Consider the following 17,588-nt stretch of genomic DNA (forward strand, 5'->3'; position numbering starts at 1 on the left):
AAAACACCCTCCTAAATGACAAGTTCACTGAATTTAATATGAACTTGAAATATGAATGAAATAAAGGGGGAGCAAGGGAAACAGCACCCTTGCATGGATATGTAATCACCCGAGGCTTTCAGTGTTGCTTAGAGGAATTATATATAGTATTTGAACAAAGGCTCTCCAAAACCTTGTTCACTCTGGAGATGCTAAATGTTCAGTGCTCCTTGAATTTTATTTCTAAACTGTTTTATCACCAAAAACTGGCACGTGGACCATTTGTTTGTGCCTTAAAACCAGACACAAACAAGTAGCCTGGGAGAAACTGGGGGAAAGAAAGGAGGAAGGACTTCCCCTCACTTTGTGTCATCTTCCTGAATGGTTTTCAAGGCATATATAGAAATGAAAGAGAAGAAACTGTATGACTAAGGCTAGTTTGGGTGCAGTCTTTCAGGCATAGGGGTGGTGATTTTTAACAACAACAACAAAAAAAACCAAAGCAAAAACCCAAACCCAGATACTTTAAATATATTTATCCACTCACCCAATTAACATGTGGAGTAATCACAGAGTCTTCCTTTAGTTGCTCAAGATGACTGATAAGAAAGTTGCTTACACCAATTGATCTACACAAATCTGATGGGAAACAGAAAAAGTTTTGGGACAATCCTAAGTATTTGGGAGCATGATTTGAAAAATACCACTTTCAAGAGACAAAATGATTGTACTCATTTCTGTATAGCAAAATATTGCAAAGAAACACAGAAAACCAGCACCAAAATCTAGTTTGACAGTATTATCTGGAAAGCATGTTCGTCACAGTTACACTAGGAAATCATTTTATAATCTAAACACACTGGAAACTCCCCAGTGTATAAAAACTCCAGGCTAAATTCTGGGAAAGGCTAATGTAGTATAAGCAAAGAACAATTGGACTCCACCAGAATGAAAAGAAGGAAATGGTGTTCTGAGCAGCTTGCCAAAACTAAAGAAAAGTGGAACATTTGCTGAAGACTAATAAGGTGTGAGCAATACAACACAGGAACATGCAGCCCAAATGAACTATGTAGCACTGGTTATATTTTTATTAGATCATTATGAGAAGTTATGTAAATCTCAGTATAAAAACTTCAATTAAGTGAGCAGTATCTAACAAGAACCAAGAAGCTTAAAAAGTAGCTAGATTTCTCAGCTCCTGTTGACATGCAAATAAAGTTAAATGGCACATAGGTGATACAAAGGTTATTTTTTTTATATAAGCCTTAAGTGTGCATGCATGTGTATAGATTAAGTGCTGACAGTCCTGAAATCAGATGTCTTCCTTCAAACCTCAGGTACAATAAAGCACAACTCCCAATACTGGCCTTCCACCACACCTCAACCCTGACTCATCTTAGACAGTTTGGCCCTTATTCTGTGCTAAACACAGTTGATAGGGAAACTGCGGCCAGGCTAGTAGGGGTCTCCTTAGGTTGTAGATTCTGTGGACTATGAATCAGAGTAATTTCTTCAGTATGTGAACTTTATCTTGACTGACTTTCAATCTGTAACACTGCAGGTGGCAAGTCTGTCTCAAGGTATGCGAACATGGAAATCCAAGCGCTGTTGTTAATTCAGTTTTTATGCTGGCCAGTTCTATATAATATATATGCATATGCTTGTCTATATACATGAATACAGGTATCTATAGCAAATAATAAGGGAATTAAGCCAAAAGTTATACTGTTAAAAAAGGTAGCATTGGACAATTTCAGCCATTTGATGTCAAAGGAATGATTTCTGGACTGAAACTACCCTCATTCCACAGTTAGAATCACCACTTTCTTGAGGTCAGCAGGGAACTCCGTGGAGCTGCCTTAATTTGAAGCTGCAATACAGACACATAAAACCCACTTATTAATGCAACTGAGAGGCACGATTACATTAAAAGGAAGAATTTCACTTGAAGCAAAAGCTAACGAAAATGTTGGAGAAAAATGTACTAACTGTACTTATTCCTAAAATGCCTATGTTTTCTGTATAACACCCCCCCCCCCCCAAGTAGACTATACATTGGGATATAAAAATACAAGCTATAAGGTTACAAAGTATCTTAAATTTGCAAGTTAGATTTACCTGGACAAAACAAAGAAATTAATTTTTTCTAGGCTTCTATGAAATTCCATAAATGAAGTTACAGTTCATTGCTAATTATTATGAACAGATTATTAAAGCCCTGAAAAAAACCTCACAAACCAGTTTTGCATTAGGAAAGCCACTAACCATATAAATACGAGCAATGACTGCTATGTTGTTTTCACATATTTTAGCAGCACAACCAGATAAGCTGCACAGCAGCAAAACCTGCACATATAGTATCACTTTTTAATGTGGTTTCTTTTGTAGAATACAAAAAGGAGAAAAAAATACATTAGCAACTAAAATGCTAGACAGCTTTCCTTACAGAAATTATAATTGTTCAAAATGTATAACAATTAAGTTATAACCTGCACTATAGCTATTTGCATAATTTTATGCAATCTGCCAGAAGGAGCAAAACCTGAGCTTCTACTGAGAAACAACCCTGGAGTGTCAACTCTAATAAATCATTATGCCAAAGAAGTCAGAAAAAAACCACTTGCAGTTTTAACACAATGGTGAACCAAAATATACTCTATTGTTGAAAGCTAAGGAGTTCCAAAAAAACATGCTGCTATTGCCCTTGAAGAATAAAGCTTTTATTTCAGGCTGAAATAAAACAAAACTCAGACATGAAATATGAAATGACTTATTAAACTTGTCCATTTCCACAGAAAGCTTCTATTTCCCCCCCTGCAGTATACTTTAAGATGTTTTGCTTCTAGCATACTTCTCCTAGGAGACTTTGAAGTCTGTTCCATAGTCTCATTGCATTCACTGATAAGTTTTTTGTTAGATTTCTGATCAAGAAATTTCAGGTCAGTTATGTTTTGTCTTAAAAGTAATGAGTTGCTCCTACTAAAATCAGTATTATGACATTCCTGTGTTTAGAGTGATGCCACACCAAGAAAACTAAATTCAAAATTGTCAAGAAAGCAAACGTTTTCCCACACAACAGAGAAATAGCAATTAGAATTCCAATGTCTTTGTGAGAACCAGCATTTTCTTAATTTTTTTTTTTTTTTTTTTTAAGAGAATACAATTAAAACATTTCATTTCATTAAATCCACATATTTAGTTTTGGTAAAGTTAGGACCCTTTGTTTCGACTCCATTGCTTTGTTTTTAGTTACAGTCTAATACATGAAAGTCAAAGTGTTTTGACTTTTGTATTACATTACAATATAAAATACAATAAATATGAAAACAATTGCACATCCTGACTGTATTAAAAATATTGCAATGCATGGTGGAAACATGAATTCAAAACACTGGAATTTCCTGAAAAATAGAGAGTTTAAATTTCAATGAACAATCAATGGATTCTACTCTAGAGCATTGCTTCCATCTGCTTGATGGAAGATTAACACACTTGCTCTGCATTGTCCAAATCTGGGAAAGACTGCCTTAAAGCAGGAGATCATACAGAATTATTTACACATTTACATCTGCTGGATTAATTCTTAAGAATGAAGAGTTGGAAAATGATATACAAGACAATGAAAGTCTAATTAGCTCCTGGGCCTTATCCAACAGATCAACACTTGTGACTATGTATATCAAACGAGATCCATGAAATGATCACATCAGCAGTAGAAATAAAAAAAATTACATATTGAGAAACTTGTGTAAAAGGGTCCTGACTCATTGGCTTGAAACAACTGGGAGAGCACATTTCCTTATATTTCCTCTCTCATAGAGCTCTGACAGAGGTAAGTTCCCCAGAATTTGTGCCACAGGTCTCAAACCCACCAGAATGCTCCTGAAGGGGGTGGGGGTGGAGGAGCATTTATTTTCAATTTAATACCTGTGTAGTGTGCTTAAAAATTCCATTTCAGATAATTGAGGCACAACTTATGTCTTAGCTGTTTTGATAGCAGGTGGTTTTAAAGTCTATACTTCTTAACTTAACCAGTTTAACTAGTCCTGAAGTTCAGGTCTCCTGAGATAAAAGTTTGCAATGTGCTAGCTGCAATCCCTCTAGAAGTACACTTTAAAAATATACATTTATACTGCCTTATTTACAAAGTCACAGAGCTTTGACTCAGGGAGAGAAAGCATCCTCCTTATCTGCCTGAGGAAACGAGTGGTTTGGCCCCTATGAAGCAGATTTTGAGAAAGTGCCTGGTGCAATAAACAAGAAGTTTGCAATTCCCCATTAGCTCCCAAAGCTTACTGAGGCTTTGTCCTACTCCTTGCTACTGACTTCACAGGCTTGAAGGAAAACTTGGCAACAGTGCTTCTTTTATGCATACTAAAAATTGACTGACCACAATGGTAGCACAGAAATTTTCATCCAGCTTTGAAAAACTATCATGAAACTCTGCAAGACACATTAGAATACACATTGGCAAAATAACGGTTGATTATAATGGGGAAAAAAATTAGTATCCTTTCTATTCTACACAAAAAAAATCTTGGCCTCCACCACATCAGTAATTTCACCACACTGTATTACTCCCAGCTGCTGTGAAGCAATACATCATGCTAATAGACTGGTTTGCAATGTAGAGGTGTATTAAGCTTAAAGCATTTTTTATGGCAGCCTAGAGAATGATTGGGTATTTTTTCCATTACTTAGTATAATACCATATTATACAAAGTTTGATGGGCACTGTTAGTCTTGCAACAAAAAAAGCATAAATAGACCGTCTTGGCACCACAACATTGTTTTAGTACAGTAGTGAGCCTTATCTTTCTCTAGCACTACTGTGGACTTTTATCAAACTTCTAAATACCTCTGGAATATTAAATGTACAAAGTTCAGATCAAAAAGGTTTTTTAAATGACAAAACTGGATACTGGGTTTGTGGAGCCCATTTTCCTCCCCCCTCCCTGTTGTTCTACATGAGTCAGAGCAAGTGAGAATTCCCATGTCCAGTGAACAGTGCCCATTCTATCTTCTATTCAGGCCACAATAAAAAACACAAATAGATCCACTTTTCACTAGAGGTCATTTGCAGCAAATGTTTCTTTATTAAAGGAGGTTACACAGGTTGGAAAGGTCCACATTCTCTCTGATACGCACACTAAGAACTTCTCTGTGGGTAGATGGTATTACTCATAGAAACCATCCAAGATTTGGTTTTAACACAGCTTGCTAAATCAAAGCTGTAGGCTGAGTGTGCCCCACATCCAGATTGCAAGCCAAAGCCTTGATAAATAAAGCAGATGACTCTTAGACAGAACCAATAAGGAATTAATTTCTAAATCTATGAATTAACACTTGTTCCCATTTCACAGACTCAAAAAACACAGTCACCAAAAGGCTAAGTGTCCTAAGACACACAGGAAGATTGTGGCAAAATTGAAAACACAAAAATCATGCTTCCTCCCAGAAAGAATTTCTTTTTATCCTATTCATTACCACAGTATACATGCTTATCTCCCTTAAAATGACTTTCCTGCTACTGCAATTCCATGATCATTACTTCTGCTACAGATCACCTGTGAACCATGATAAACTGTAAGGACAACAGGAGAGGAGGCATGAGTAGAAGTCACTGACTGAAAACTCATTATAAACATTCAGTTTACACCACTGTTAAATGGCAAACTAAATATCATAAGACAGCAATACTAGCTTAATGTATTCTGTCTCTTTGACCCTGGCTGCTCATTCTCACTGCTGCAATGCAGCACTACCTTAGTTATGTTTACATATTTTTTTCTTGAGTTGACATTACAAACCAGATCAGATTTAAAAAAATCCACTGAAAAGGCTGTTTGGTTGTTTTCAAAACTGAATAAATTCCCTTTTACAGATTTACCCTCCTCTTATGCCAGTTTCAAGCATGTAAAAAATCACACTGTGAGCAGAACACAGGTTTATAAAAATGTATTTTCAGCCTTTTTTATCTAGAACATTCTGCAGCTCCTAAAAACAGTTGGGCAATCAAAAGTGCAAACGCAACATGGTACAGAATCAATCCCACTATACCTTAAGTCAGTATTGCCACCACATGCCACGTGGTAAAAATATGATCAAAATTATCAGCAACTCAGCTGTACCCTTAAAACTTGCACTTTGAAAGTATTATGCAGAGTGCATAGTTAGATTCTAAATAGTTTGTCCCCCCTGTAACTGTAATGGCATAGTTTCCTGAACAGGGAAATTTTTTGGACTTGCATATCAGAGGGGATAATGATTCCCAGCTGGTATGAATGACAGCATCCTAACATGTCAATAAAGCAATAATGATTTACAATAGCTAAGAATCTAGGGCTTGAATTCAACATATGCAAAACAGATAAATGATGCCTTTTCCCCAAATCATGTACATTATTTATTGAGACAAAAAAAAGTTATTTCAGACACGGACTTTCCTTTGAAATGTATTTCAGCATTGCCTTCTTCCCAAGAGTTCTTGTGTTCATGGTGGGACTTCTAGGTACTTCTATGTTGGTACCTAAATGTGTACATTTGCTTTACATTAGCTAAGCAAAAAGATTTATCTAAATTTTGGACAAAAAGGATTCACTTGCTAGTAGAAAAAGCACAATCCATACACTGCAATAAATCATGAAACAAAGAAGTCTGAGGGCTTATTTTTACACTTAGAATTACCCATTAAGTCCTTAAAATTAAAAAAAAAAAAAAAAAAAAAGGAAAAAACAGCAAAACATAACAAATGAGGATAGGCATTCATGCAAGTTTAGATTGGTTCCCACTTTTACATCTGCACCAAAATGACTTATTCTAAGCAATTTCTTATTCTTAAATAAGATACTGCACAATATAGACTTCTTTATGATCTTAAACATAAATGTGTAGTCTTTTTTTTTTCCATACATCTTTAATTGCTGTTTTATCTGATCAACAGGGTGTGGTGCAACCAACATCCTCACCAACTGCAACCACCTTCAACCCATGAAAACACATCTCTGAACTGTGCTCCTGAAAATAACAAGCCTATGAGACATCTTCATCTGTACAGACAGATTATTACAGACAATGTGAAAAAGATGTGTTGCTAGGAAAATTAGTTACTTGCTTTTACTTATTAAAACTTTACTGCAACTTATGTATACATATTCACATATGACTTCTACCAGCAAAAACACTCGAGACAAACATTTTGTGGAGCTGTAACACAAATATTTGTGAATTGTTAGCTGTTCATCATTTGACAATATAAGCATAGATTTAAAGTAATTCTTCAGTAGAATAAACAGAAGATGTCAATCTAGGAAAGGACATACTCGAAATTTATGCCACCTACACAAAAACTGTATTTGTTTTACTGAACTCTCACTCATCGTTTTAAGAACTGATAGAAAATGGAGTAAGAAAAGATGATGATTGAACTGACCTATGCCCAAAGATGAAAAGGACAAGAATATTGTTAAGGCTGATGAGATTTCTTCTCTCACTTGGAATTAGTCCAAACATAACTTTTTTCAAAGAACATAGTGGCATCGCTTCAGTTTGATATAGAGAACAAACTGCTAATTGCTTAATGATTGTCTCTCTGTAACTTTACATACCAAAGACTGGTGTTTGTCAAGGATTAAGTCTGTCAGAGACTGGTACTTGGGAGTGATGAGCAAGAAGGAATCATGAGCGATCACAAAACTTAATTGTTTGACGAGTTTACGATCTTGTTGAGAAGGCACAAGTAGAGGCCTTGCTTTAATAGATAGGGCCAGAAAAGATAAGAACTCCTGCCTTTGTTCTTGTCCTTGTAGATAATTTAGCTTAAACTGACCATATGGTTCTACACCACTAATGAAAACTTAGATAATAAGAGCACTAACAAGCACTGATGTATCAAAACATGTAAAAGATCATACTGCGCAGCATCACCTGAGGAGGGTCAAATAGTGGACAAGTGAGGAAGACTATGGAAGACCACCAGAGGACTCCTGAAGACCACCAGAGACCTTCAATGCACCTGCGTAAAGGACATTTGCATATGCTAATAGTTTTCCAGAAAACTAATGAATATGTATAACATTTCTTGGAAATCTAGTGAATATGTATGTATATGTCGTGGTTTAACCCCAGCCAGCAACTAAACACCACGCAGCCGCTCACTCACTCCCCTCCATCCAGTGGGATGGGGGAAGAAAATTGGGGAAAAAAGAAGTAAAACTCGTGGGTTGAGATAAGAACGGTTTAACAGAACAGAAAAGAAGAAACTGATAATGGTAATGATAACAGTAATAAAATGACAACAGCAATAATAAAAGGATTGGAATGTACAAATGATGCGCAGGCCAATTGCTCACCACCCGCCAACCGACACCCAGCTAGTCCCCGAGCAGCGATTCCCGGCCCCCACTTCCCAGTTCCTATACTAGATGTGACGTCCCATGGTATGGAATACACCGTTGGCCAGTTTGGGTCAGGTGCCCTGGCTGTGTCCTGTGCCAACTTCTTGTGCCCCTCCAGCTTTCTCGCTGGCTGGGCATGAGAAGCTGAAAAATCCTTGACTATAGTCAAAACAATACTGAGCACCAACTGAAAACATCAGTGTTATCAACATTCTTCGCATACTGAACTCAAAACACAGCACTTTACCAGCTACTAGGAAGACAATTAATTCTATCCCAGCTGAAACCAGGACAGTATAACATGTACTTAACCTGCAGAATTAGACCCGATGGTGTGCACAATAGGTGGAACGATCCCCCGTGCATCCAGCGCTGCCAGTAAAGAATACCTTCTTAATAGTTAATCAAACTATCGAGTTAGTTTCTTTGAATCAAGTTACTGGGCTAAACAATTTCTATTACTTTGTGGGACTCCCTTCAAATCACACATGAAGACTACTATACTAACATATAAAGGGAATAATTGTATTTATTCTGAAAAGCATTTCTCTATGTTTAAAAAAATCATGTTAACATATTAAGGAATTTCTGATGCAAATATGAATATTTCATGTAAGCATAAGCTGCGCTGCTTACACTAACAAGATTAGCAAGAAATTTTACTCTTAGTAAAATAGCACCGAGTCCCAGTGGGATCTGAACGCAGAACAACCACCATGTTACTACTCTTGCCAACTTCAGGCAAAAGCTGGCTGGAGGCCCTCATTCTTCCCAGCATTTTTAGATAGAGGGACAAGTAATCATGTGCATGTGTGTATGAAAAGCTTGCCAAGATGATGGGCTAGCCACAATGCCAAAATCAAGGTCATTAAAGACACTGAATATGGAAAGGGTCATTTTGCTACAAACAGACCAATTACCAGTGAGCATATATAATGACTATTCATGATGTCAAAGCAGCTTGCCACGCTGCTCTCATCTGCCAGCAGACAAATGCCTATACAAGAATGTTGCAGCTGTCAAGGGAATATTTGACTCAATGTATGTATCTTGGAATGGGTTCTGTAGGCAGTCTGGCCTCTGTCCTGAGGTAATGGAGAGGATAATTCCACAAAATGACAATGTACGAGACCACAAAAATTCAAACTATAGCCTTGATATTAAAAGAATCCTAGTTGATGTCAGCTGTTACAACACAGAACCAGTTATTATACATGAACATCTCACTGACCAACATTAAGATTTTTTTTCCTCCCTTGTCCCTCAGCACTGTTTATCCTGTAACTCTTTAAAGCAAAACATGTATGCAGGCTGTTGAACAAAGATTCAAGTCTAGAGTTCTCTGCCTCTCAGCACTGCAGTGCAGATAGAGACTTCTTTACTCTGACTGCAACCTTAAGACAGAGAAGATTAAAAAAAACACAACCCCAAACCAAAAAAAGCCCAAACTACATTCTCAGACGTAACAGCATTTAAAGAAACTAATTCTTGAAACTGTAAGGCTGCCTCAGCTAGTAGAAATCAGTTTAACAGTATGATCTTTCCTGCTATGAATAGAGAGCTATCAGCTTGGTCTATCAGAAGTCACCCAGCATTTTTAAATGGGAGTTTTTAGTGCAGGTAGTGCCTTTATCCTATATTGTCAAGTACACAATACAATTCTAAAAACAGTAAATAAAATAGTAATTATCCTTCCTCATTCACTGGTTCATAATTCTCAACATAAAGAAGCTGCAATGACTGAGCAGTGGAAATTGCTGCAGTGCCTCAGGAGCTTTTAAATTAGAAAATCTTCCGATCACTTGGGCTGACTACACAGATCAGGTGCCGAATTCCGATCCTCAAGCTACCACAAGAGATGGCACAACTCCCTCTGGAAGTAAGGCTGGGCCTAAATGCGTGCAAATCCCAGGGTCTGAAGACTGTGGAAGACAACAGACTGGAAGACAAAATAAAAGTGTCTCCACTGAATCCTTTCTTAACCAGCATGTGAATGCCTCATGAATCAAGCAGTGTTACAATTCATTAATATGAGGAATAAGTGTTGCAATACACTTTCTGTATGATTTGGGGAAATGTACATACAATTTATAAGTTTTGGTTCATGTTACAGAATGATACAATTGCTATAGGTTTGTATACCACTGTAAATACGTATCTACCTTTGTTGACCAGGATTGTATGACATTTTTCCCTGGAAAGATGTTAAGGGAAGCCAGCAAATTTAGGGACTGGGCTTTGGCTATACAACAGGAGTACTAAAAACAAAGTCAAACTAAAAGTATAACCTGGCCTTGTTTGTAGGGAAGAGAGGATAGAGGGTAAAAATATACAAATTTAAGGTTAAAGAGGGAAAGACTCTGGTAGGACTTTTAATGGACTGTAAGACACATACTGAAGGATATACCCAGGAGAAAATAAAAAATAAGTGTGTTTAGCCAAAGACTCTGTAGCTCAAGGGCAAACCAGAAGGACCATGTTCCAGACACAACCCAGAGGGATTAAAACACCTGAAGTGGTTAAAACTTTTGGGGTCTGTTATTTTAACATAGATAATAAATGTATTATTTCATACTGTTACAGTAAAGGACAACAGTGACTTCAGAATTCCTACATGTGTTTTTAGGCATGCTCTCATATCTGTCATGGTCTCCCTCATGGAAAATCTCAAGAAAAATGTCCAGGATTCTGGGAAATTGTTTGTAACCTTAAGTGAGATCTTGCAATAGCTGCTCAGTTACATTAGGCAGTTGAACAGTGGATTCAAGCACAAGGGTGAGAGTGCTAAAATATGAAACTCTTTCAAGTGTGTTCCTGAGACCCGAGCCTTGGGGCAGTAACCAGATTCTGTTTAATATCCAAAGATACAAAGCGCATTGAATCCAAGGAGTACAGCTCAAAACTTCAGTATGGTAAGTAATCAAATGGAGAGGGTAACCAGATCCCTAATAAATACTATTCAGATTCTCATTTTAAATTGTTCGTATTTCCAGTTCAAATCGTATCAGGATAAAAGGTTCTTTTGAAAAATGTTAACCTCAAATTCCTTTTGATGAAATACAAAAACAGTATAGTGGTAAGCCACAGTGGGGATTTTTCAGTGATAGCAAAAGGACTTCTCTCGTCACCTGAATCTATTATTTTCTATTTATGAGAATATTCTGATGTTACAGCTCAACTCCAAAGCTTCATTAAGAGTATATACAGGAAGCACTACTAAGCAGTCAAGGATTAAGAAACAGTAAACTTACAGATGCCCACACATCTCAATGAATGCACATCTACCAGTTTACACATCAATTTCATTGGCACATGCTGCATTCAAATAACAATAAACCTGCTATTTTCTCTACAACCAGAGGTACTTAGGAGTTTACTAAAATTGGACTCATTATAATCCAAGGAGTTTTGTTTAACTTTTTATGCAAGCTTTTTGCTCCCTAAAATATTTATTTTAATAATTTTGACAAATAATTTTTTTTTAATTTTTTTTTTTTTATCTGTCAGACAATTTTTATTATCTGGGGGCAGAGTCTTATAAATTAGTACATGCTGACCCAGACAGGGGCACAGACCCAGAACCTCTGGTCTCTCCTCAGTTAGCTGGGTGAGAAGATACTTCAGGCCAGAAGCCCTACAAGCTGTGCAGCCCTATGTCTCAGCTGCTATGTGCTGGCTCTCAGATAAACCTGGTCGAATCTATCTTTGTACACATGACCTAAGAAAAACTGTCTTGAAGCTATGAATGTAGATGTAGTTGGGATTTTTCTTGTGTCAACTTCTGACCATTGTGACCACTCTAAAATTTAACACAATCTGAAAAAAACCCTGGATTAAAGACTTTTACAGTCTTGGGTACTAACAATTTATTTCCCTCCTACTAGGGCAATTGATAATAACAAAAAAGACTATTAATAATTTACATTATTTTAAAATGTTGCTTGCCCCAGGTAAGTGGAATTTTGCAGAATAAATATTAACCTGGATTTAAATTGAAGTTGAAAGAATGAGATTTTCAAATATCTGCACTCAAACGATCTGCAAATACCGAGAAGCGATTAAAGAAAATCTTGTTAACTTCAGCCAGACCAAAGACTTAGGTCAACATCGAGATCTTTTAACTATCTTGTAAGTATCTTGCAGATACATATGCATCATCAGTCCCGTAACAGAAACCAGGTTGTTTTTTTTTTTTTTTTTTTTTTTTTTTTTTTTTCCTACAGAGAACAGTGTTTATTGTCACTGCACTTACAGGCACTCTTCAGTGTCGACATAGCTAGCTGCTAAACCCACTACCAAGTTGAATATTTTCAATATTTCCTTCATGAATTGACTGCAGAATCATATCATTCTTTTAAATGGTCAATCCTTAAGTGTAAGCTTTTAGTTTCTACTGATTTTTTTTTTTTTCCTAGAAAAAACATTTCCTAAAACCCAAAAGTAACAGGATTGCAAACAGGAACCAATGACTACCTGAAGCAATGTCAGCTTCAGAGAAGACAAAGAACTCACCTGTTTAGTGTGGAACTTAAAATTTTTCCTCCAATAAATGAAGATGACTTTTTTTTCCCCTCAAGTAAGAATTTTGACCAGATATAATATTCAATTCAGACCAAGACTAACATGTTGCTCACATAACACATAGCAAGTCACGTAAAGATACGCAGCAAGTGTTTAATCTTCAGTGGAAAGTCTAGTGGTTAACCATGGAAACAAATTATTTAACATTTTCCTCAGGAATCATTGCATTTCTATCTCCAGAGTGGTTAACATCTGTGTGTCATTTCAGTAACACATAGTTATGGTCAGGACATCCACAGTCTGTATCCCCTAAAGCAAAAATGTGGAGGTTGATGTTCTAAGGCACTTGATTCAACCAGATTAATAAATTTTCCTTGCCCTGTAGATGATCTAACTGAGGTAATTTAGACAACCAGAGCTGGAAAGCTGACATTCAGCTAAAGGAATCATGAGTCTACAGTATGCTTACAGAAAAAGACTGTGGGTAGCAACATGCAGATTGACAAAACTGCTGAAGAAATGCAACTGCAGGAAAAAGAAATATAACATGGCATGTCTGTAAAGAGGTATCACGTACAGGAACAAAAAACAAAAGTAATTTTCCTCTGCCTATGAGGCCAGTGATAGTTTTTCCAGTGTCTTACTGGAAGACCACTGAATGGCTCACAGTCTTTCCCATTAGGAAGATATAGACAGAAATAGTTGTGTAAGACAGGGAAGATCACAAACACACATGCAAAAGCAGAATAAAGCCAACAGGATAGGAAAAATAATAGAAGGTGAAAATACAACCTGTTTGCAGCAAATTAGGATGGCATATCTAGGCACAAATTACATGCACTAACTTGAATACTCATCAGAAAAAAAATTCTCAATGGAAAGATGAAGTACCTTGTCAAATAATCCATCTTCCAACTTAAAAGTCATTGATGCTTTGAAATATTAGGTTGGTGTAGTGATTACAACTGAATGTTGTAATCCCTTACATGGCAGAAAACACTTTTTGCAACTTCCCTTATGCTTAATATAAAAAACAAGAATAAAAGATGTATCAAAGATAATTTACTTCTGTGTTTCCAGAGGCAGACCAAAAGTAACTGAAGGGTTGAAGTGTAAGAGAACAGGTTTGTTTATTGCTCTGATAAAACTGGTAGTGGCACACAGCCTGTAATTGCCTTTGTACAACTCTCCCGCGACAATTGCTATTTTGGTAACTCTGGGTTAGCATATAGACTACTTAATCCAGGAAGTCTTCTCCCTGTCAGTGGAACTTCTCTGAAGCTGTAAAGAGGGTGGTCCACATTGCCCAAGAACTGCATGACAGGATCTTCTCTTACGACACTGTTTCTAATAATACTACATACTTCAGGAGCAAAATCCTCCTCTTAAATCTATATGATAAATTTTGATTGGGACAGTCTACTCTTCCTATTGCTATGAATGTAAACTGAACCTTGCAATGCATGAAAAATCAAATTGACAGTTATCAGAATTTGAGAGAATCGCTCCCTTCTTTGATTTTTTTTTTTCCCCCAAAAGTTAGTATCAAAGAATCTGCAGCTGAGTATTTGTTCCTCATCTAGCCATTTTGTTTTGTTGACCTTTTCTAAAACAGAAAAGGATCTATGAAATACCACAATATATGATAAATTAGAAAATGGCATCATACAATTAAAAAAAATCTAAAGGAAGTAAAACTTAGCATGATTTATACTTAAAACAGAGGAGGCTACTACAAAGATGTGCCATAGTAGCATGCAGATTTCAATGCAATTTGTAGATTTCCTGAAGAAAGTATGTGCACCATCATTAATCTCATGGGCAGAATGTGGCAATGTATTATTTACAAGCAACCCAAAGCTCTCTTATTTAACTTCCCAAAATGCTAATGCTGCAATTTCTAAAGAGATTCACGTAACTTACACAGCCAAATCCCGCTGAAATATGAGCATCCAGTTCAAATTAAGTTTTTGAACATCTCTCACTACAAATTCCCCAAATCCCAAAATGCACTGTAACTCCTTCTGCCAAGATAGGTTTTCATCATTATATCACCTTTCTCACAGAGCTCCTCCATCACTCTGCAGGTTTCAGCTTGGACCTCTTGATTGCTATTACCTGGAATATGTGTATCAGGCCAGCGTATTAAATAAAAAATAAACAGAACCAGACTACTCATTAAAGTGTGCAAAACCCCCCCCAAAATCAAACCACATGAAACAGCATTTTCCCTCCATAACACCCCCTAACATATCATCATCAAAATAGTTACAAATACTACTCCATGATCATCACTGTATACATCCATTGAGTTTTAATAATGTGATGTTGTAGATTTCATTTAACAACTAAAGGTAGCAGAAGTTGCAACATGTGCCACAGGTTTAGGTCACTGTAATCAGAATTCCATGGTCACATATGGTCACTTAAACTTGCAACACATAACAAGCCCCATTTAAATCAAAGCAATTTTGGTCACTGGAATTAAGACTGGACTACTGCTGAAGTGCTACAAGTCTTAAGTTTACAGAAGATAAATATGTTTGGCAGTTCTGTAGATATTTTATACAACCTTAGCAGTGGGTCTGTTTTTTTCCTTTCTGAAGAATACTTCCATTAATGAATTTCTGTTGGAAATTACAGCACATTGTCATGCAGGTTTTTTTGGCTAAGATTTTGTGCCAGCATTTGTGATTTTTTTAAAGCTTTTTTTAAAAAAATATTATTTTTAAGGGAACAGAATCATGCTTTACTATATTTTATGAAATGTTAGCACAATTTCAAACACAATTAAGATTTAGTGATGAAATTATCCAAGCAGCTACTGAAACTGGCTGTCTCAGGAAAGCTTTTTTTTTGGCGTTGTCTCCACGCAAGAAACGACTGTCCTTCTACTGAAAAAGGAAGCATTTCCAACAAATTAAAAATGAGAAATTCATATGTATTGAACTCAAGAGTTCCAAATCAGGTTATCTAAATTTCAAAAATTATAGGATGTAATGCCATTGTAAGTTTGTAGACACTGCTAGACATTCTGAAGGAGAAATTTAGGAGATACTTTGAGAACAACTACATTTCTATTTAAATTCTAACTGCAGATTAAACAGGTAACTGCAGGCATCCCAGTCAAAGAGGTGTTGGTCTTTGCTGCATCATTAGTCTGACACAAAACAGGAAAAGAAAATAAATGCATGACTGAGATGTGCATAATTTTAAGTGCTATATAATATTCCTTTTTTTTTTGGCAGTTCAAATATTGAGTTAAGGAATAAAAAGATAGACTCGTTTGCAATGAGCAGAGTTATTTGTTCTTTGAATGCATTGCACCATTCATTTACAACACCTCTTTGTGAAAACACAGATCCTCTACTATACCTTTTTTCATTCACATTTAAGGACTGCACTAATGACTACTATACCACTGGGATGGTATATTAGCTTTCCATCTCTATAAATACAAATTCAACCTTGATTTAAGAGGAAAAGGTAACATGAAATTCACTATAATACACCAGTCCCCATTTGGGTACATCATTGCAACACTGTTAAAGAGAGTATTTGCTTAGATTAAGAATCTAATTAGAACAACACAGAATTTTGTACAGTAAGGTACATTACAGATGTATCAAGGAAAAAATTATTTTGTGTGTATCACAAAAATCATGAGCTAAATTTTTACTTTCTTGTATCAATAACCCATCAGACTTTTAAATACAATTGCTCAGACAAGTAAATATCACTCATATATAATGATCTGCAGCATCTGTGTTTATGTCATGTTTAAAGAGAGAGTTGCTCATTCTTTGCCCTTATATACATAAAATACACTCCCAATTTAGAAGAGTAAAAAACCAGATGCAGTCTTGCTCATCACTGATCTGTGAATAATTACTTCTTCCCCAATTGCTCTGAAAAAAGAAGTTGTATTTATTAAGAATAAATACCAACATAAGGTATTGGAATAAATACCAATTTCTGGGACATTTGAGTGAAAACTAATAGTAGGATATTGATTAGAGCATTTGGTAAGGTTATGTTCAAAGCTCAGGACTACTCTAATTCTGTTGCCAATAAACTCTCTTTTAAAATTTCCACTGACTGATATTAGATGCAATCCCAAGGATTAGCATTAGGAATTGCTAATATCAAGTGTTCCTTTTAAACCAAAATTATATATGCCAATGTCAGTACTTACTGCATAGAGACTGCCATGTTTTAATTTAAGCTTTTTTGCTTGGATAAAGCTAATGTCATAGGTAGGTAGGTTTAAGTTAGTGGTATCTGATGCCTACCTCACATAAAAGTGGAAGAATTGCCTATCTTCAATTGCTACTTGTTATGTTCTCCAAATCAGACTAATAAGAACTGCTTAACTATGCAAAAATGTTGTATAGCACCACCAATAAATAATCATTAACTTCAGCAGAATTTCACCAAAAGCTACTTTTCCAAAAGCCTGAATAATCAGTTAGACATAACAGTTTGCAAACGTTCACAGAAATACCCTCAGAACGGCTTTCCACGTACAAAGATGCTTTGTACTCAGCCCAAGAAATTGAAGTACTCTCAGAAGAAAAACTTTTAACAGATTTGATAACTGAAAGATCTCTGGCCTTGGATATTTAAAAAATGCAGTATATCACCCTTCCCTGTATTAGTGTCTGAGACCTCTTCAATGCAAACATGATTAGC

At 36.2% G+C, this 17,588-nt stretch overlaps 1 protein-coding gene across 1 annotated transcript in view; it reads right to left on the minus strand.

Annotated features, from left to right (window-relative positions):
- The window catches only part of LOC126041596 (uncharacterized oxidoreductase ZK1290.5-like), a gene marked incomplete at its 5' end in the record, with an annotated part of 53,646 nt that overhangs the window by 13,965 nt on the left and 22,093 nt on the right, over positions 1-17,588 (minus strand). Inside the window, 2 exon segments of the mRNA XM_049807518.1 lie at positions 527-618; positions 14,952-15,050. Of these exon segments, the coding sequence (XP_049663475.1) occupies positions 527-618; positions 14,952-15,050 (191 nt within the window).

This window comes from Accipiter gentilis, chromosome 8 (assembly GCF_929443795.1).
Source record: "Accipiter gentilis chromosome 8, bAccGen1.1, whole genome shotgun sequence".
Classification (NCBI taxonomy): Eukaryota; Metazoa; Chordata; class Aves; order Accipitriformes; family Accipitridae; genus Astur; species Astur gentilis.